The sequence below is a fragment of the Squalius cephalus genome (assembly GCF_949319135.1).
Source record: "Squalius cephalus genome assembly, chromosome: 1".
NCBI classification, from domain to species: domain Eukaryota; kingdom Metazoa; phylum Chordata; class Actinopteri; order Cypriniformes; family Leuciscidae; genus Squalius; species Squalius cephalus.
In genome coordinates, this window is record NC_137122.1 from 48,550,069 (window position 1) to 48,570,599 (window position 20,531).

A 20,531-nucleotide genomic window follows, 5' to 3' on the forward strand; every position below is an offset into this window, starting at 1 on the left:
ACCTAATTCTTTGAATCACGAAGTACGCCTTTCACCTTGAATAGTGATGAAGAATTTGAGTCTACAAGCAGAAATAAAACAATTGAAAATCCAACGCTATCTCACGACCAATTCGTACGTATTTTACGAGCTGGCATTCAAATTCATACGACGTCCCTCGCACGATGTCTAAATCCCAGTGATGGGTAGGTTTAGGGGTGAATTTAGCCAAGGAGGAAAGACATCAGCAATGATCTTAGAGAAGCAATTGTTGCTGCCCATCAATCTGGGATGGGTTATATGGCCATTTCCAAACAATTGAAGTCCATTATTCTACAGTAGGGATGATTATTCACAAGTGGAAAACATTCAAGACAGTTGCCAATCTTCCCAGGAGTGGACGTCCCATCAAATTTAGTTAAAGTTACGGTTATGGGTTCATCTGTCTACCTGTATGCATCATCAGTAAGGTGTATATTGAATTTGGCCTTTCAATATCACTGCCTTACTACATTAGTGCTTTGAACAAATAACTGGCAGGCAATGGAGGGCATTCCTACAAAGGGTGTGTCAGATGAAAACTATGAATTGGTCAATCTCTACTCAGAACTATATGCATTTCACCAGTTTTGAAGTCTTGACTTTGTGCAAAACAACTCCTCAGAAGCATTGAGTATTTCTGAGACGCTTTTATTGTGCATTTTGGAAATCCAGTGACACTGACAGTACAGAATCCTACACCCTATTCTCCCCCATTTCTCCTGACGAGGAGGAAGTACCTTTATCCTGTTTGCAATCTTAATTTAAACAGAGACATCAAGAGAAAAACAGAAAGAGAACTAACTGGTTGCGTTTTCCACAAACAACATGCGTTCTGGGGTCTGGGGTGGGGGATGAAGGGGTAATGTTCACACGGTTAAAATCAAGAAGACATTGAAACATGATCCACTCTTACTGGTCCACTGAGTCAGTCTGTCAAATATCTGTCCATCTTATGTCACGTCCTTGTGAAAAATCATAAAAACAAATATGGAAAGAAAAGACTAAAGCTCAATACGTAAACTGTCTTGCTATACATAAATTGATATCGTCTGCTTAAATATGCAAATGGGGGGCCTTCTTTTTTTCTGCATTTTATAGTGTCATTTTCTCATTTAATCAGTGTCCTCTCTCTAAAAAAGGGTAAAACTAGGCCCTCGGGAGAGGGCATCTGTTGAATCTGTTGCAGAAGTGAGCGAGAGACATAAATTGGTCCTGAAGGAGAGGTTTAATCATCTTCGCTGCCACTGACAGAATGCTCCTGTAAAAAACAGAAAAACAATTAGCATAAGTGAAAAACAAGAGGATAAATATATTAATATCTATACTTTTTCTTTAAAGGGATAGTTCACTCATACCTGAAACTCACACCCTCAAACCATTCCCAATATATACGCCTTTTTCAGATAGTAAATAATTCATCTCTAGGGCTTTTCACACTGTGCTTAACCTCGGGTTATCGTCATTCTAAACACTTTTAACCCTGGGTAAAGGAACGTTTCACACTTGTAATTTATGAAACCCTTCTCCAGAGCAGCGTTAACACCACTTTTGTGGTCTTTTGCTCTCGACTCCCATGCTGCTGAGACCGGTCTTACACGTACCACTCCAAGCTGGATTCGAACCAGTCACATTGGTGCCGTGACCCGGATGGTAATGAGGTTTTAGGGGGTGAGTGTAACGGAGGCCCACTAGTAAGAGCTGTGTGAGTAAACCTCACTCCCCTGGCCTCAAGAGGTACACTAGAGGCTGTGACCTTTTGCAGGCTTGTTAGTGCTATAACGCTAGGACCATAATATGAGGATTCGTAATGTGCTATTTAACACATCACGGCATTCATCCAAACTTGATAGTAAAGTCGGCTATATATAATATGAGGATGCGCAATTCTTGTGCATTTATGTAAACCTATCACAGCGTTCATTAAATCAATGACACTAACACTGCTAATATGTTAACCCAGGGTTTAGTAATGTACAGTATGAAACAGCAGTTTATGAATACCCAGGATCAACGTTAACCCCAGGTAGATTACGATCAGTGTGAAACGTGAAGCAAATAAATACGGTGTCTAAAACTTTGAGTTTGTCAACTTTGCATGGTCTTGCAGCTGTCAGAAAAGAAACGAAAGCTGATGCTCTCCGTATGTTTTTCTGTTTTCTCCGGTCGTGTTCATGTAAACTACATGAGCTTATTTTTGTCAATTAGATCGAAAGATCTGAAAAAACACATACATTTAACTGCCCATCGACCCTCAGTGGTTGAAAGTGGACAGAAGAGACGGATTAAAACACCAGGTGTAAACTGGAATGCGTCTCCCTCGTCTACTTGTGTTCCGATCAACCAAAATGCATCTTAATACCAGGTGTAAACAGGGCCGTTGATCCACTGAGGCCGTATGGATTAAAATCACGATCGCTGTTTTAAAGTGTCAAACAAGCGACACTGATTCACTTGCGTTGCATTTATCTGAAGAAAGAATGTCATACACATTTGGTGGGGATGGCATGAGGATGAGAAAAAGACGAGGCTTTTTACTAAATGAACTCTCTCTTTAAGTTCAATATTCATTATTCATAAGTACCTCTTCCTGGTCCTCTTCACTGTCATCATCGCTAACGACAGGTTTAGGGCGCGAGCTGCGTCCAGTTCGGCGTCTTCCTTTCCCTCTCTCCACCTTGTCCTTTCGACTCAGCTTTATCTTCACCTTCACGGAACGAGCTAAAACACATACATATGTGTGTTAATCATGGACTCACTTCAATTAAATTTGAGTTGTACATGCATGACACTCTGCTTAGAAAATAGAATGAATTTCACAAAACAGAGGCAGTATCATCATCATCATCATAGATACTTACATTCAGACTCCGATCCTTCATCTACCTCGTCCTCTTCCTCCTCACTCTCTTCTCCCTCGCTCTCTACTTCTTTCTCGATCTTCTGCCGCACACTGGTGAACACAGACTGCAGCACGATAGAGTCCTCGTAGATCTGAAATATAATAATCTCATCTGAATCAGCTAAATGAAGTGCGACTAACTAGGGTTATTATTTTCAACAAGTTAAAAGGTGAACTGAAATTTTTAAAAAAATTATAAAGACATTTACAAAAATTGCTAAAAATTAATAAAACTTTAAAATAAAAAAAAATATATAAAAATGCTAAAAAACAACAACTACAATAGTATATTAATGATAATAAAACATCTTGGGTATATTTAGCATAAAGTGAAGGGAGAAAGTGAACCTAATTGTCAATGTCATGATGCAAAAACATCTTAATGGTCCTAAAAACAACTTTAAAGATTAAACAAAATGCCCTACCAACTTAAGAACAAGCTTATCCATTAGTGCTTTTTGATTGGTGTAATTAATTTAACAACATGGATGATGAATATTACCAGTGATCCCTCCAGGTTGAAGGTCTGAGCGTTCTGGCAAAGCAGCATAACGTCTTTCTCCAGGTCGTTCAGACTGCGGTACTTGTGGCTCCTGATGCGCTCCTGTACAGAACAGAGAACACGATTCAACACTCTTTATTTACTAATATATTATTATGAATTACCTATTGAGATTTTGTTAGTGTGTTTCAATGGGTGTTTGTGAACCAGCCAAAGCATTCATAAGGCGAAACAAATTTAAGTAAAAAAAAACAAAAACTTTAAATTAATCATTTAAATGAATGGTTGACAAACCTTGATCTTCCTGAAGTCCACAGGTTTGCGAATAAGTTCGTAATATTCCGGTAGCTCTTTACGAGAAGGCAGTTGAATAAACACCTCACTCAATTGCCTCCCATTGCTGTTGAGAAATACAGTGACAAATTTTTTTACTCCAAAATGTTATCTAATCTACATCAATTAAAGCATAAAATATCTCTATAAGCATGGAAACACTGCATGTATCTGGTTTGGAACCATTTGGAAAGACTGTGTTTGTCTAGCCCTTGTATTATGTTAAAAAACCAGGATATAACCGTTATGAATAATATAATATATTTCAATATAATTCACCAAAAGAGTAAACCCTTAAAATTAAGTTCAAACAACAAATGTTTAAACACTTATTTACAAAATGTACATTTTATAAACAGTTTTGCAACTATGGCTTCATTTTAAAATAATAACATTTTAAACAGAATTCTGAAAAATGATCTTTTCTTGAATCTTAAAACAGTAGAGAATAGCGCTCACAACGCCAAGATCATGGGTTTGATTCCCCGCAAAGTTAACATGCGTAAACTAAAAAAAAAACATTTACAAAGCAGTGTAAACTTCTTCAGATTAAACCATCAACCAAATGTATGAATGCAAAATAAATTGCCTTTAACCATGAAATATGCAGCTTAAATTGATCTGCAAACGTCAATCATAATAGAAATTTTGTACACACATTCTACAACACATCAGCGGGTCTACACTCTGCAAGCATGTTCATGATTCAAACTGAGAAAAAAATTAGACAGGAACATGATCGAAGAGACTAACCCATCCTTGTATTTGATAACGGCATCCACGGTCTTCTTCATCTTCTTGGTGAGCGTGGCAGGGTTGGGAGAGAGTTTTTCGGCAGGAGGACGGCCGCGTTTCTTCTGCTTCTTACTGTCGTCATCTTTATCTCTGCTCCGCCCACTGGAGCTGGGCGTGGCTGGGCCTGGAAGGTCGAGGTCACGGTCACGCTTCCTCTTGCGGGTCGTTTTCTTGTGGCGCACCTCCTCCTCAATCTCATCAAGGGTGCCTTCCTCGATGGCCTGAGAAGCAGTAACATAGGTCAATACGCTTGCCATTTTACAACAAACGAATCAACACAATGTGATGTGTGGGGATTCCTCATTCACCTTCAGCCACTGTTTCTCCGTGAGGGAGTCGCTGTAGTCCACCTCCTTCCTCTGACGGGAGCCGCGGCCGAAGATCTTCTCCTCCTCTTCTTCGCAGGTGAGCCTCTCCACCTCCGCATCATCCTTCATGATCCAGGTGGGCAGCTCATCCTCCTCCATCAGCCGGGGTTTGCGCTTCGGGTTACGAGCCTCTTCACGACGGCGGTCAAGATCCATGCGCTGGTCGAAATGAAATCAGGAAGAATTGGAATAACAAAGTTGAAAAAAAAAGAAAAAAAAAAGTGTCAAGTTGACAAAGGTTAAACGAAAACAAGTAGCACTCCTGACCATGAAGTGATCGAACTCTTCCTCGCTTCTAGCGATCATCTGATTAACGGTCTCGTCATCGGGTACTTCATCTTCCTCCTGAGAAAAGAGAGAAAACAAAGGAGAGTGAACGTCAGCAACAGAAAACGGAGCCTGTCCACAGGACACTGAAACTGCCCATGATAAATGAGTGTCTGTACCTCATCCTGCTCTTCGTGCTCCAGGATGGCCTGCAGGAAAGCCCTGCGCTCATGGCTGGAGGATTTCTGGTCGAACATGCCGGCCTGGATGACCTTCTGGTCCACGTTCAGTTTGTATTTGGCAGCGGCCAGGATCTTCTCCTCCACGCTGTTCACGGTACACAGACGCAGCACGCGCACCTCATTCTGCTGCCCGATACGATGGGCGCGATCCTGGGCTTGCAGATCCTATGAGGAAACAAAGAGAGGCGATCAGAGACATAAAATATTGCGGAATTCAGACTCATAAAATCAAGAAATATTATAGCAATACAGAGACTCCAAAGATTCTATTGAACAACTTTGTAGATACATGCATTGAATCTTTTACACAGATTCGACTAAAGCTTAAATGCTAACACTTAACAATAAGCAATGTAAAACATTTTAAGCATTTATTACACTTATTATATTATAATTGAGGGTGATGTTCATTTCTCCATAAATCAATTTTTAACATTTCAAGTTGTATAATGAACAATGTATTATGAATAAAGACGAATTAACAAATGAACATTAGTATGTTCATAAATTAACTCTTATACATTTTATTCTACAATTAATTAGATATTCTATTTTACAGTGATGCTATTCAAATGATTCTATTCCACAATGGATATTGTAAAAATATATAGGCTATATAAAAATGAACATTCAATTATACATTCTATTCTACAATTCCAATAATTCTAAAGATTATATTGTACAATAATGCTAGACAGAAGATTCTACTCAACAATGAATCTATTCTAAAGATCCTTTAACTAATGATTCTAAAGATTCTATTCTAAATTGATTTTATACTAAAGTTTCTGCAATGAATTTAATTATAACTTTTTTTTTTACAAATTTTTTTTTAACTATTTTTTTTTTTACCGAAGATTCTATTCAACACTGAATTATTCTAAAGATTCTTTACTACTGATTCCAAAGATTCTGTTCCACAATGATTTTATACTAAAGATTAGATTCTGCAAAGATTAAAAATGACAAATTAACATTCATACATTTTATGCTACAAAGACTCTTAAGATTCAAATGATACAATTCCGAACAAAGTATTCTAATCGACAATGAATCTATCCTAAAGATTTATTACTAATGATTCCAAAGACTCTATTCCATACATTATGTTAGATCTAATACAACTATTCTGTCTATAATAAAGTGAGTAGGATTTGTGAAAAATAGTCACTTTTGTCAGTGGACATTAAGAGCTCCCCCTCTTAATAAACAACTAAATATTTCAAGGGACAGTATTGTACCTGGTGAGGGTTCCAGTCGCTGTCAAAGATGATAACAGTGTCAGCAGACTGCAGGTTCAGCCCCAGACCTCCTGCTCTGGTGCTCAGCAGAAAGATGAAATAATTAAAGGACGCATCATTAAAGTTCTTCAGCAACGTGCCACGATCCTCAGCCTTAGTGGTTCCTACAAGGACAAAAGATATCAACACGATTAGACTGTCTGTAACTTGACTGATAGTCTTTAATGAACTATTAAATCTAAGACCTTTAATTAAATTAAAAAAAATGACACATGATTCTATGTGAACCTGGTCAAAGTCAACTCACCGTCCAGACGCAGGTATTTGAAGTTGCGGTAGGCGAAGTAGTCCTCCATAATGGTCATGAGCGAGGTCATCTGACAGAAGAGTAGCACTTTGTGGTTGGTGGCGCGGAGCTTCGGCAGGATACGGTCTAGCAGCTCAAACTTACCAGAGGCACGGTACAAATCAAGTCTAAAGAAGGGTGATACAGAATATGGTAAATCACAGATAAAACCAACGAGAATGCAAAATTATAAACTTGAAAAAGTGCTCTACATACCCCTGAACAATGCCTCCAGTGAAGCCCAAGTGCTCAGAGAAAGATTCCTGCAAAACAGACAACAAAAAATATGTCAAGATAAGCAATACAGGATGAAAAACACCTCATAGGCAGAGAATATGTGAAACAAATGATCACCTCAATGTGCTGGAACATGTACGGGTGGTTACAAATCTTCCTCAACTGCATAATAGTGTTCATCAGAGTCTTAGTGCCTCCTTTACCCTGTAACAGGTAGATGGATATTAGACCAGTTCAAAGACACTGAACGTTCCTCACACATTCTCGGCGTGAATCCCGTCTGCTCACCTTCTTGTCTTTCTCCGAGCCGTCGGTGAGCAGCACTCCTTTAGCCTGCATGTGTCTGTACAGCACTCTCTGTAGAGCCGACATGTCGCACTTGATCACATATTCCACCTGAACGCAAGGAAACAGAGACAGACAAATTCACTTTTCAACATAAAAAAAAGAAGCTTCTGTAGCAAACATGCCATTTAGTTCTTTTCAGTGAATCGATTAATAACCGGGCAAGTCTCTATGTGGCATTTCATGGGTATTAAAATGTTTTTATATAAATATTCACTACTTTTATTCAGCAGGGATGCATTAAATGATCAAAAGTGAAAGTCTTTTTAAACATTCTATTCAAAGAATCATGAAAGAAAATGTTTCTTGAGCATTAATCATCTTATTAGAATGATTTCAGAAGACTGGAGTAATGATGCTCAGCTTTGATCACAGGAATAAATAACATTCTAAAATAGAAACAGTATTTATGATCAAACAAATACAGCCTTGGTGAGCATGAAAAACTTTCAAAAATCATTTTGAAAACAACTTTTAAACAGTAGTGTATATAGATAAATATTGCTGTCTATTACTAAGCACTGTCATTTTGGGGCATACAAACACAAAGAAATAGTTAAATATTATGTGTTAATTTAGTAAAAAAAAACGTTGTGGAAAATATGCCTGGAATATTGTACATTTTTACAATTTCTTGGATTAAACATGTTTAATATTACTTTATCCTTCTTTTGATTGAGGAGGGAGAAAAAAACAAAACCTTATCGTATTTCAGGACAAACACAAATTGAGATCTATATTGAATAGTTTAAAGAATGAAAAATAGAATCGTTATATCTGAATAGTTTGCAAGCACAAAAACAAACCTTCTCCGGCAGTTGGGCCTCCACTTCCTTCTTGAGTCTCCTGAGCAAGAAGGGGCGGAGCACTTTGTGCAGACGACGGATGATCAGAATGGTCTCTTCTTCATTCAGGTCCACCTTTAAAACATAACATTGCACGACTACGTTTACAGAGCAAGATGACACAAAAACAGAATTTCAATTTGTCGTATCCAGTCCAAATGTGCGAGTACACCTACTAAATCTTCTCTTGCGTCTGGATTTGAAATCAGCTTACCTTCTCCCCAGTCATGGCGAACGGAGCGTTGAACCACTGCTCGAAGGTGCTGCAGCTCTTGAAGATGGTGGGCAGCAGGAAGTTGAGCAGCGCCCACAGCTCGGGCAGCTTGTTCTGCAGCGGCGTGCCGGTGAGCAGCACACGCCTGGGCGCCAGGTAGTGTGTGTTCAACACCTGAGTCAGTTTACAGTGGTGGTTCTTCATACGGTGACCTTCGTCCACTATCATGTACTTCCAGCGGAGCTGAGAGAGACAGAGAGAATCATTAGGAACTGAACAAGTAGCACGCAGTCAAAAAGCTTTGCAAAACAAATGCAAAACAATGATAACTTGACAATCGGCAGGTCTGTACCTTGGCCAGCACTTGCTTGTCTTTGATGATGTACTCGTAAGTGGTGACAAGCACGTTGAACTTGCCGCTGCGCAAAATGGGAAGGAACGCACGGCGAGCAGCAGGAGAGCCCTAAGACGAAAACAAGCAAAGAAAATGAGTTAACAATCCTGTAATATTCTACATGGTTCTCCAGATACAGTTTTATTTTGTATTCCTTTGCATTCATTTTTGGAAAACCAGTTTTTTGACATAATTTAAATACTACATAAATGTATCAAGTAACTACCTTGTAAGAAATTTTCACCACAGATGGAGCCCACTTATCAAACTCGTACACCCAGTTCGACAGAGTCCTGTAAGAGAAAACAAATAAATATTACTGAAATGATTTGTGTTGAAATGTTTCCAAATATAATAGACCAATAATACAAAAATGGCAAAAAGGTTTAAGTTTGTTCTTGCAAAGAGTATATTACACATGTAAACACCCCACATTTTTCAGCCCAAAAGGACGATTCATACAAAAAGTTTTTTTTTTTTATGCAGATGCACTCACCAACAAAATCACCCCAATCATTCTAGAAAGATAAATTCTTTCCAAATATAGATATTTAAGTCATCTATCAAAAATGTGTATTTCTTAGAGTAGAGCAGGGCTATTCCATTGGCGGCCCACGAAAACATCTCCATGCGGCCCGAGGGCACCCCAAACATCCCTCCTCCTCTTTTCCGGCTAATTTGGTTTGATGCGTGGTCGCATTGACACCTGTAGCTGTACGGCTATCCGCACTTTGCGTACCATGGGCGCTCTGACTGACCTGAGAAACGTTTTCCGTGCAAATATTTCAGCAGTTTTTATGTGCCCCGTATTTTTGTCGAATGAACCAGCGATACCAATCATTCGTGAATTAATCATTCTTTTGTTTCGATTCTTTCTTTTCCATGAACTGGCCAAACGCGCTTACATAACGGTCTAAAACCTTTCTGATTCGTTCGGACTGAATCTGTAACTGAATCATCTGAAGCGCTTTCTCAGTCAGTACAGTAACAACAAATAGCGCTATTTTCAGTTGTTTCACTAGTTTGAAATACGCACGGCCCAGTGGACAACAGAACGCAAGCTTAAAGGGTAACTAAACCCCTGGTCAGAGCCTGACTCCACCCACTGGCAATATTTGAAGTTGCGTTTACTCCCGATCAACATTATTAAACAGCGTTGCGACATCCAGCGAGAAGCGACACACCTCTGTTACAAACCACAAATTACTCAATAATTTAACTAGTTTTAAATCAGATGAAACAGTCATTTATACTGCATTAGATTTATTAGGTGGGTAGAGGAATATATAACTCATTTTTGTTATGAAATGATGTCCTTGTGAAGGTGTTTAGGCATTTTTATACAGTGGTAGTGAGTGAGTATCCATGCATGGTTTTATCTGTGGTTACAAAGTCACAGTGTCAGAATATTTTCATTTAAAGCCTATAAAATAATTCTTACCAATAGCTATCAGCTTGTATAATTCATATATTCGTATATTCATAGTAAATAGTTGCACACAGCTGTAAATTATCACGTTTTTATTTATTATGGTATACATCTTATATATCTGCAATACTGTTATGTTTCAATAAATAAGCTAAACCCCCAAACCAACCCCCCCTCGAATGAAGCTAATAGAATAGCCCTGGTGTAGAGTGTGAAAAGTGACTCACGAGAGGGGGACGATAATGAGGAAGGGTCCGTTGAGGCGTTTGTACTCCATGAGGTAGGTGATGAGTGCGATGGTCTGGATGGTTTTTCCCAAACCCATTTCATCAGCCAAAATGCCGTTCAAGTTATTGTTATACAGAGACACCAGCCACTCTAGACCTTTGATCTGCAGACAGGACAGATGCAAGAACTTCAGCACATGCCATTTATCAATCTCAGCAGTTCAAATAGATCATCTAGGTGTATTTGCAGTTTGGTTGGTCTGTATGCGTGTACCTGGTACTGTTTGAGCTGGCCGTTGATTAGCAGGCTCGACTGTCTATCCACCCTCTCCGTGACGGCGTGAGCCACGGCGTAGTAAGACTGTAGGCCGCGAGCGAACGCTGCGCTACCGTATTCATCGTCAACATCCTGCTTGGCATGCCTGCGAGAGAGAGGGATCTTATTTATATACACCATTATGGCAATAGAATTACAAAAGGACCATGGGACGGGTCAGACATGAGCCCATTTGTATAAAGTAAAAAGTACAGCTTTAAGCCAGTAACGTACTCAATGATGTGCTGGACGTCCACCTCAGACACATCCTCACAGTCTGGATCTGGAATGATCTTCTTCTCCTCTGTTGGGGCCTGAGAGGGCTGATGCTCCTCGTCGTCATCCTTTAAGAAGAAAATACAATGGTGCATTAATACCATAAAATGTAAAGATATGAACTCAACTCTAATAAGTTAAACATAGATGCTGATATATCTAGATGCTTTTTGTAATCATTAATTTTACATATACGTAATATTTTAATTTGATATATTTTGTGATTATAAATAATGGTTATGAAATGTATAAATGTAAAACTACTAACCCCATAAATAACAGGGTCGTTTTTTTTTATAATATTTATGTAATTATACATTTAGAAAAATGATTTATGTGGTTGTCCAGTAGTTTTATATTTTATACATTTCATAATCTATTTAATAAATTTGACTTGTAATTAATTAATTATACATAATTCTAATTTCTTTCCATTTTTTTATTCTGTATAATTTGTGTTTATAAATATAATTCATTAAATTAATAGGTTATGAAATGTATACAAATGTAAAACTACTGGACAACCACCAATAATAGATTGTTTCAAATTGTGTAATTATATAATTAATTTGTGATCATAAATCAAATTTAACTGAGGTTACAGAATGTATTGTGAATTGTTAAAATGGCCTTTAAATACCAGCCTACTGTATTGGACACCAGTATCAGAAAGTTAAAATGTGCATAAAGGCAAATATTTGCTATCTGTATCAGGTCATGGCAGCAGTATCTCACGGTAAAATAGACATTAATCTTATTCTGATGATGGCCTACTTACTGACAGCTCAAGGCTGAAAACACACACCCACACACTAGAGTTTTCTCTTCAAATGCGTTTAAAGCCCTTTCAGAAAGCACAGTGTCTCAAGAGATGCTGAACATCTAGATATGAGAGCTGAAGAACAGCCATACCTCTTCCTCCTCTGAGCCACTATCTTCACTATCTGACCGCGGGGCAACCTCGTACCTACAGAAAAATCAACGAAATAACATTCAAACAAACCTACTGCTTTAGTCAGATAAATATAAATATACTATATTAGGGATAAAATTGTTGTGATGTGCTACTCCAACCCTTTTCATTTAGCATATACTCATATTTTGAAATAATGAGATGCCCAAAGTGTGTCTCACTCACCCTGGATTCACCTCCAGCCAAGTCTCCAGCTGTCCAGCTTTAGGAGCGTCCATGCCGGTGAGAATCTTCCCACTGTCCACGTGAATCACCTTCACCGGTAAATCACTCATTTGACTGGTCTCATCCAGAGGCTACAATGGGAGACAAAAACATATATATTTTATATATATATATATACTGATAACTGATAAAAAATGAAGTTGCAATGAAGTTATGAGAAAATTACAAATATATAAATACATATAATAATCATATATAAATACATAAAATAATAAATACATATATAAGAAATTAAAATAATTGAATGATAAATACATAAAAGCATATATATATATATATATATATAACATAATACAATACAATATGTAACAGTGATTCTCAACTGCAGCTGCAACATGTCCAAGAAATATCTGCAATTAGACATGATATACCCACATTTTTTTCAATTAAACCTTCAAATTTTAAACAAAACTTTAAAAAAGGGAGAAAAAAAAAAAAACTTATTTTGAATCAAATCGCCACAAGAGATGCATTAGCACAAATGACCAGCCAAGCTAATTGTAAAAAGCCAAATATCTGCCAATTTTAAGATCTCACCTCTCCATCTGGGCCGAGAGCAGGAACACCCTCTGCGTTCTCTGGCTTCTGTGAGTAGAAAAGCAGACATACAGATCTCACACACTACTGGAAAAACAAAGACAACTCCATTTAGATTCCATTACGGAACCCATTCTACTCCATTAAATCCGCTCACCTTCTTCTTCTTTTTCTTCTTCTTCTTCTTCATGTCTTTGAGGGCCTGGACAGCTTTGTGAGCCCTGACGAGCTCGGTGAGGTTGGCCACATACTCGTCCGTCTGCTGCAGCAAGTAAGCCAGACGTTTGTCTTTCTTCTGATCGATCAGCTTCCTGTAGCCCTCTTCATCTTCAGCCTGGGAGAAACACACAAAACATACTTTTCTTAGATATTTGTTCCGACAAAAATGCTTTAATTTTATTTCTAAAGTTGAGTTGTTGTCAAGTCAAAAAAACGTTTCTTATTTCAAGAAAATATGGGAAGTCTGTGCATCTCCTCACCATCAGCCTTCTCATTCTCTCCTTCTCGATACGCTCGTTCTCCTTCTTCTGCTCTCTCTCAGTGTTGGCATGGTACGTGGCTACGGCTTTGGTCACTTTCTGCATCTTTGCGGTGATGGAGCGATGGTATTCCTTGAAGTCTTTAGCATGCTGCAGGATGCTGTTGAGATATTCCTACAAATGCAATATAAGAACAGGCGGTTCCGTCACAAACAATGTCTTTTGTCATTTGTGAATCAGGTCATATTTAAAACATTAGTTTGTACAGATCTTTTGTAAAACAGTCTCATGACTGAACTCTAAAAGAACAGGCCAAAATGGTCCCGTACCTGATGTTTCTGTCGACGCTTGCGTTCCTGCTCGATCTTCTGCTGTTTCTCCAGTTTCTCAGTGATGCGAGCTTCACGCAGGGACTGTCTCTTGCTGCGCTTGTAGGCCTTGCCGTTCAGCGCGGTCTCCAGGGCCGTATCGCGCCGCATGCACACTACGACTTCCTGCCGGAGCTGTGTTGGCATGGACAACATGGGTCAAAAACCATTAAAGGGATACTTCACCGATTAGCATTAAGCTTTGTATTAGTAAAAACCCGGTAGTATTTTCGAATGACCGTGCTTCCCTCCCTCATGTCCCCCTGAGACGAGAGATTTCTGTATTGTGTGTCTGGAAAAAACCTCAGATGACGCAAAAATCGTCATTTTGCGTCATCAGAGGCTTTTTTGTCCAGAGGCTCGAGACTACAGCCAGTAGTAGGAGCTCGTTCTGCATGTTTTCAACCCGCCCATAGGGGGATCTCACGATAAAACGGCGTCTTTTCAGTTGAGTCGACTAGTCGCCTAGTTGTGTCATTTCTTCCGATACTGCCCTCTGTAACTGGTAAGCGTGGTTTGGTAGGGCAGCGAAGCAAGTGCATTCTGGGAGTTGTTGTCTTTCATCCACAAAAATACATTTTCTGGCTTTTCTCTGTCTAGAAGGCACCAACTTCTAAAATAATTTCACATTTCTACTATATAAATGACCCAATTTAAATACACATTCATCTTTCCAGCGGTGAAATATCCCTTTAAAATGAGGCAGGACTTGGCTGAACTCAATTACAACCACCTTCCAGAGCATTATGCATTATAATTATTGAGATGTGAGATATTTTTTGGGAAATCATGTTTAAATAATTTTTTGTTGTTATCATTTATAAGAAAAATAATTAATAAATAAATGCATGATAATGGCATATAAATACATAATAGTATTAACACATACATAAAATAAATTAAATAAAAATAATGTATAAATTACAAATAATGGATAAATAAATAAACGCATATATAAAAAATAAAAATGAAACAGTAATTGAATAATAATAATAATAATAATAATAATAATAATAATAATAATAATAATAATAATAATGATGATGATGATGATGATGATAATAATAATAATGTGTCCGAAGCCAAATACCTTATTCGGAAAGGCCTGGAAAATTAATACTTTTTTTTGCCTATACTTTATACCAGAACTTGAATAGAACTTTATATTAAACAGCTTTATACTAAGAGCTTGTGACTAAACCTCGTAACTCGGGCACATCCCTAAATAATATGATGCAAGTCATACCTGTCTCTGAAAGTTCAGGAGCCTAAGTGCCTTGAGCTCAATGTTGGCTTTGGTCCTCAGGTCTCCAGCCAGAGAGCCTGGAAGGTTCTCCAGGTCCTGAATACGATGAGCAATACGAGCTTGCAACCTGACCGATGGAAACAACATCATCAAATGTTGGGGAAACCAGTTAACAAGGTGGTGTTCGCAGAATTTAATTTAATGAGTGCGTTTTACTCTAAAACATTTGCCATTTCTTGCCTAAACACATCAGGATACCCTCATCTCACCTGTACTCTCTCTCCTGGAGGATCTCCACTGGGTCAAGTCCCCGAGGTTTCTGGATGGGTGTGATGCGGTTCTGCTTCTGATGCAGGACCATGGGCGGCTGGGCCGGTTGTCCTGGAGACTGGGTCTGAGGGGGCATGACGGGAGATGCAGCAGGAGGAACTGAAGGTGGCGCTGGAGAAGGGCGGCCCGTGGGCTGAGGAGGTATCAGCTTCTGTGGGGCACTTGCAGGGGCGGCAGCGTTCACCATGGGCCCTGGAATTACAAATGCATCGTAAATATGCGACTAAGAAATTACTTTCTCAGAAATTCATTTAATACAACTCTGATAGCTGTTGAGGTTTCCCGGATTCAATGCAAAGTCTACATTTAAATTGCTTATTGGTAGTGACTGTGGACAATTTTCACAATTTACTGACCTTCAGGCCAAGATTTAGGTGGCCCATTGGTGGGTTGTCCCTGCAGGCCTGGAGGAACACCAGAGGGTCCTGGAGGAGGCATGTTTGGACCAACCATTCCTGAAACATCCAAACAATTGTAATGGAATAAGATTAAAATAAATTAATTGTAAGAATCTGCCAAAATCTGTCAAGAACATGTCCAAAACATTATAAGACCAAAGAAAAAGTTGTTCAATTTTACTTTGCAATTAGACCGTTTAGAAGATTTTTTTGCATTTTGAAAGACTGAAAGCTTATTTAAAAAGAATAAAATGTTACAATACATCAAGTATTTGTAAATAACAGAATCTTAAAGGTACGGTAGGGCAATGTTTTTCAGCTTTAATTTCACGCTGTAGGCTGACCATAGGAAAGCATTTTTTGAGAGCTATGAACTTTTTATGAAATGTCATCTTACCAGGAGGTCGATTGTAGTTGGGTCCCCCAGGAACAGGGCCACCTGGTCCAAGAGGTCCTGCTCCTTGTCCTGAAGCAGGGGGCATGTTGGGCATCCCCTGCTGCATGCCTGGCATGGGCCGCTTTCCCTGCACCGCCATCTGCAGGTGGTCAGGTAGAGGCTGCCCACGCGCCAGCATCTTATAGGCCATGATCTGTGCCCGCAGCTGGTGAAGCTGGTTTTGGTTGAAAGGAGTGGGTCCGCCGGGTCCACCAGGCCCACCTGCATTTGGAGGTCCTCCGCTGGGTCCCGAACCTGCACCTACGCTCCGGTTCTGAGGGTCACCACCCTCCATTGGGACAGCACCAGGACCAGATGGAATCATGGGGCCAGATGGAGGACCGTTAGAAGGTACCGGGCTGGGGGCATGATCAGAACCGCCAAGAGGAGAGGGATAACCTGGAAGAAATTAAAGAAAATGTCATTGTTTTTTTTTAATGTAACTGTTAGATTTTCCCCAAAAAATCCCCTCACATAATTCACTGCTGAGTCATGGATGTTTTTCAATCCATTGCTAATGTAATTGCGAATGCATTCTGAATTGCATTATAGTACATAAATCCCAATTTGAAGTGTCATTCATGTCTGTTACACACAGGTTACACACCAGTTTAATACTTGGGGATGGGGTAAAAGTATGATCAATTACAACAGTGATGTTTGCTTTAAGGCAAATACAAAGATATTAGATTATATTGGTAGATTATGACAAATATAAATGCAAACTTTAAATAAAATGTCAAATTTTCTGGACAAAATTGTCAAGCCATTAGTAAAATTTAGGCATGTGGACAACAATTACAGAGCTGCAGAAAACACAAAACACTCATGTCTGTTGCTTGCTTATAATATTTGTTTCTTTTTCTGTCATGACTTTGTGGTTTCCAACAACTGTCTGTCTTTCCGTTTCAAAAGGGTAACCCCATTCAATCTACATTTCTCTATCTGGAAAATAAGCGTGTGTGCGGCCCCAGTGGAGGAACAAAGCAGTGCACATCAAAGGGAAATGTGAGCAAACAGGTTGGATGGCTTTTTTAAACCCAGTCTCAACAGTTTAGCAGCGAGCACACCATCTGTTTGCCATATAACACAGAGTGCATCAAAACATCTGCATATCCTACATTTCACACATGTGCATGTGTATATTACATAATATATCATTGATAGAATGAGTTAGAAAGATTAATAGAATGACAGATAGATAAAAAGAACAACAGACAGAACAATAGATAGATACCTTGAGAGTGCTGGTCCATAGGACTGGGTGGGGGTCCCATGCCACTGTGCCCACCCTGTCTCATGCCCATACCCTTCATTTGACCGTAGCGTTGATCTTCGGGAATGGCTTTCTCGTGCATGCCTTCCATGGGCTTCAAACAATAAAAAAAATAAATAATGACTCAATGATATGGACCAAACAGCATAAATAAAACATGGAACACAACTAAAAATGAATCAGATGCATGTGGATAAAACCTGTCAGTACCTTGTGCATCGGGTGCATGTTGTCCTGGGGGTAACCTGAGGGGCCCTGTGGAGGTAGTGGGTGTCCTGAGGTGGGGGGCCCAGGGCTGGGGCCCATCATGCCATGAGCAGAGCCAGGTGAGGGTCCAGGACTAGGCCCTAACATGGCCCCTGGAGACGGCCCAGGGCCCGGGGAAGGGCCCGGCCGAGGGGTCCCGCCCATAGGAGGGTCAGGGGTGGACATCGCTCAGCAGAGCCAGAAGTAGTAAGAGGCGGAAAAACAGTGTTCTGTAACTGTTTTCAGAAGGCCTGGGAAAGAAAATAGGATGAATTCCAGCAGCTTGATAAACAACACCACATTAAACATGCCGAAACTAGCTTAAAAACAGCATATGTATAATATATACTGTATAAAACTATTTTAGCTAATGATAATGATGGGAATGAAAGGAGAAATAAAAATATTTCCACAAGCTCATACTCATGTATATAGCAACCAACCACAACCCTCAATTAATAAAAAAACTAATTTTCTGTACAACTGTAAAAACACATTACAGTGTATACATCACATGCACTTCAGATTAATCCAGTTATGGCTACAAAAGGACGGCCCTTGAAATAAGAAAAGAAAATGGGTTAATTAATCTGTGCCTTAATGTATGTCAGTGAATACATTTTAGTGAAGACCCCAAAGGAGGCTTTGCATTTTGAAATCAGATTGCATTTCATTTAGCCTATTGTAGGCTGTATCAACATTTTTGTCACTTTAAAAAATGCAAAATATGATATTTTTAATTTTAAAATGTTCAAAATTGTTCAAAAGTGACTTTGAAACAAATCGTAAGTAATTACCTTGCCTTAAACCATGAAAAACAACAATAAAAAGCCTTTATATTAAAAAATTATATGAATATAAAATTACACAGATGTGTTTTCTTTAGCAGTGAAAACTTAAATAAGAATTTGTACAAAAAATAAATAAATCCTCAACACTAATATTACAATTTCGTTATTGCTGTAAACAGCCTACACTGGCATACATTCAGACAACAGTCAGCTATATAATGACAAGCGGAATATGTATCATTTTAATAACTGCAATAACAACGGAAAAGTTCAATAGTGTTTTGTAGCAAAGAAACAGTATAACACTGACACAAATAAGAAATGTTTACTGGAGCCAAAATTGACAACTAGCCCCGGGGTTAACTATATAATAAAATAAAGTACGTCTTCTACCGGTCCTCATAATAGGATTTCATTTATGAAACAGCTGAAAATACATTCTGAGGTCTAAATAATGCAAAACAATTAACTTTAATGAGGTAATTAATTACTTGCTAAATGAATATGCCGGTTAACAAGCTTTCAGCGGGGTTATATATACAAAAAATAACCAAATATTCACAAACACTTCTTTTTAATATTGGTGCAAAACAAACATATCAAAAACAGTTTTAATAAACAGTGCTAAAAAGATTAAACGTCAAATTTCCCCCCAAAGGCTAACGAGAGTTAGCAGCCTGCTAACACTGAATAGCTAAACATTAGCCAACAATATCCCATTAACTTCACTAATATTTGTTTTCAACGTTGTAATAAATCACGTTATAATGCTGCAGGAAATTTCACAAAGGTACCAGAAATTGTGGCAAAGCGATAACTATTTTAGTGATTTTTGAGGACGTGAACGATCTAACGTTAGGGAACAAGAGGAAGATTAGAGCTCCATTAAAACCAAAGACATAAAACAAAACGACTTTTAACTGGTTAAAACATTCCCGATATGTGTTCACAAGACGGTGTGTGTTGGAGCAGAGTTTAAACGGTATATATACACCATTTTAAATGGTTTGAAATTAATAAACAAGAGCGAAAAGGAAAGACAAAGAAGGGCAAAAGGCCGGTTTGTGTGTATGTGTGATTACAGTCGGCCATGCTGTGCTTCTCCTTGTCTGTGTGTGCTTTAAAAAAAAAAAAGGAAATAATTTGAGATGCTCAACTCGAGCAGAGAGATAAACACCGCGAGCATCTTTTTAAAGGTGATTGATCCCACCCGCCTTCCGTACGCTTGACCCCGGTACCCCGCTCGCGTTACATTACCAAAACTTCTTCATTCATTCTGCCGCTGCTCTGGCACTGTAATGTCGGACTGATCGGAGCACAAGCGAACCGGCGATACAAAGAACTCGCTCGCGTTCTATCGCCGTTCCAAAAATGTATCAGTTTAAAAGTCCGCCGTGACGTCATGTGTTCTACAAACATTGTGCCGTGTTTAGAGCGTGACTTACAGTGTAGATTCGCGCCGGTCTCTTCCCCGTACTCTTCGGCAAATCTAGAAACAAAGGGCAGCTCAGCTAGTTCCTTTTTCCTTCTCACTCCCCCCTCCCATCTGGTCTGATTGCATCTCTAGAGCGGCCTGTGCATGCATCAGTCGGCGGCTCGCGAGCGCCCCCTAACATCAGCGACCGGAAGCCGTTGGGTTGAGCCTCATCATGTAGGATGGAATGTAGACTGCATGGCGCAATGGGGGATGGGTGTCGCTGCTGGTTACCTACTGAAAACCTACTTTTTATATCTGTATATATTTTTAGTTTTTGTAGCGTAGTCTATTTTTTTGTTTTGTTTTGTAGCATAGTAATAAATCAGGTTCTGAGAATGAATGTTGTAAAAAGGAAAGCCTGTCTGAAATCGTCATGTTTACCAAACACATACGATTCTGAGTTATGTTTCTGTAATATGGCACCAAGTGTTGAACGAGGAATTCAATTATCT

At 39.0% G+C, this 20,531-nt stretch overlaps 1 protein-coding gene across 1 annotated transcript; it reads right to left on the reverse strand.

Annotated features, from left to right (window-relative positions):
• Positions 1–624: 624 nt before the first annotated feature.
• smarca4a (SWI/SNF related BAF chromatin remodeling complex subunit ATPase 4a) lies at positions 625–20,155 on the reverse strand. The gene is made up of 34 exons (XM_079868648.1): positions 20,048–20,155; positions 17,776–18,062; positions 17,527–17,659; positions 16,251–16,688; positions 15,812–15,910; positions 15,395–15,647; positions 15,126–15,252; positions 13,841–14,014; positions 13,512–13,685; positions 13,190–13,366; positions 13,033–13,080; positions 12,436–12,566; positions 12,210–12,264; positions 11,256–11,365; positions 10,980–11,127; positions 10,706–10,869; positions 9,276–9,342; positions 9,008–9,118; positions 8,656–8,898; positions 8,403–8,516; positions 7,540–7,647; positions 7,369–7,455; positions 7,231–7,277; positions 6,976–7,142; positions 6,669–6,832; positions 5,365–5,592; positions 5,186–5,263; positions 4,859–5,077; positions 4,509–4,771; positions 3,717–3,822; positions 3,423–3,524; positions 2,880–3,012; positions 2,603–2,739; positions 625–1,279 (listed from the first exon to the last, which is right to left on the reverse strand). The coding sequence occupies exons 2-34, from the start codon at positions 17,995–17,997 to the stop codon at positions 1,247–1,249; spliced, it is 4,860 nt and encodes a 1,619-aa protein (XP_079724774.1). The 5' UTR covers positions 17,998–18,062; positions 20,048–20,155; the 3' UTR covers positions 625–1,246.
• Positions 20,156–20,531: the final 376 nt, after the last annotated feature.

What these genes read in the sequence shown, in the direction of transcription:
- smarca4a (XM_079868648.1), bottom strand. Translation starts at nt 17,997, where the DNA reads ATGTCCACCCCTGACCCTCCTATGGGCGGGACCCCTCGGCCGGGCCCT. An exon ending in TGGCTGGAGGTGAATCCAGG is followed by an intron (nt 12,265 to 12,435) that starts GTGAGTGAGACA and finishes ATTTTTCTGTAG; the next exon opens with GTACGAGGTTGCCCCGCGGT. An exon ending in ACTGGAGGCATTGTTCAGGG is followed by an intron (nt 7,143 to 7,230) that starts GTATGTAGAGCA and finishes ACCCTTCTTTAG; the next exon opens with ACTTGATTTGTACCGTGCCT.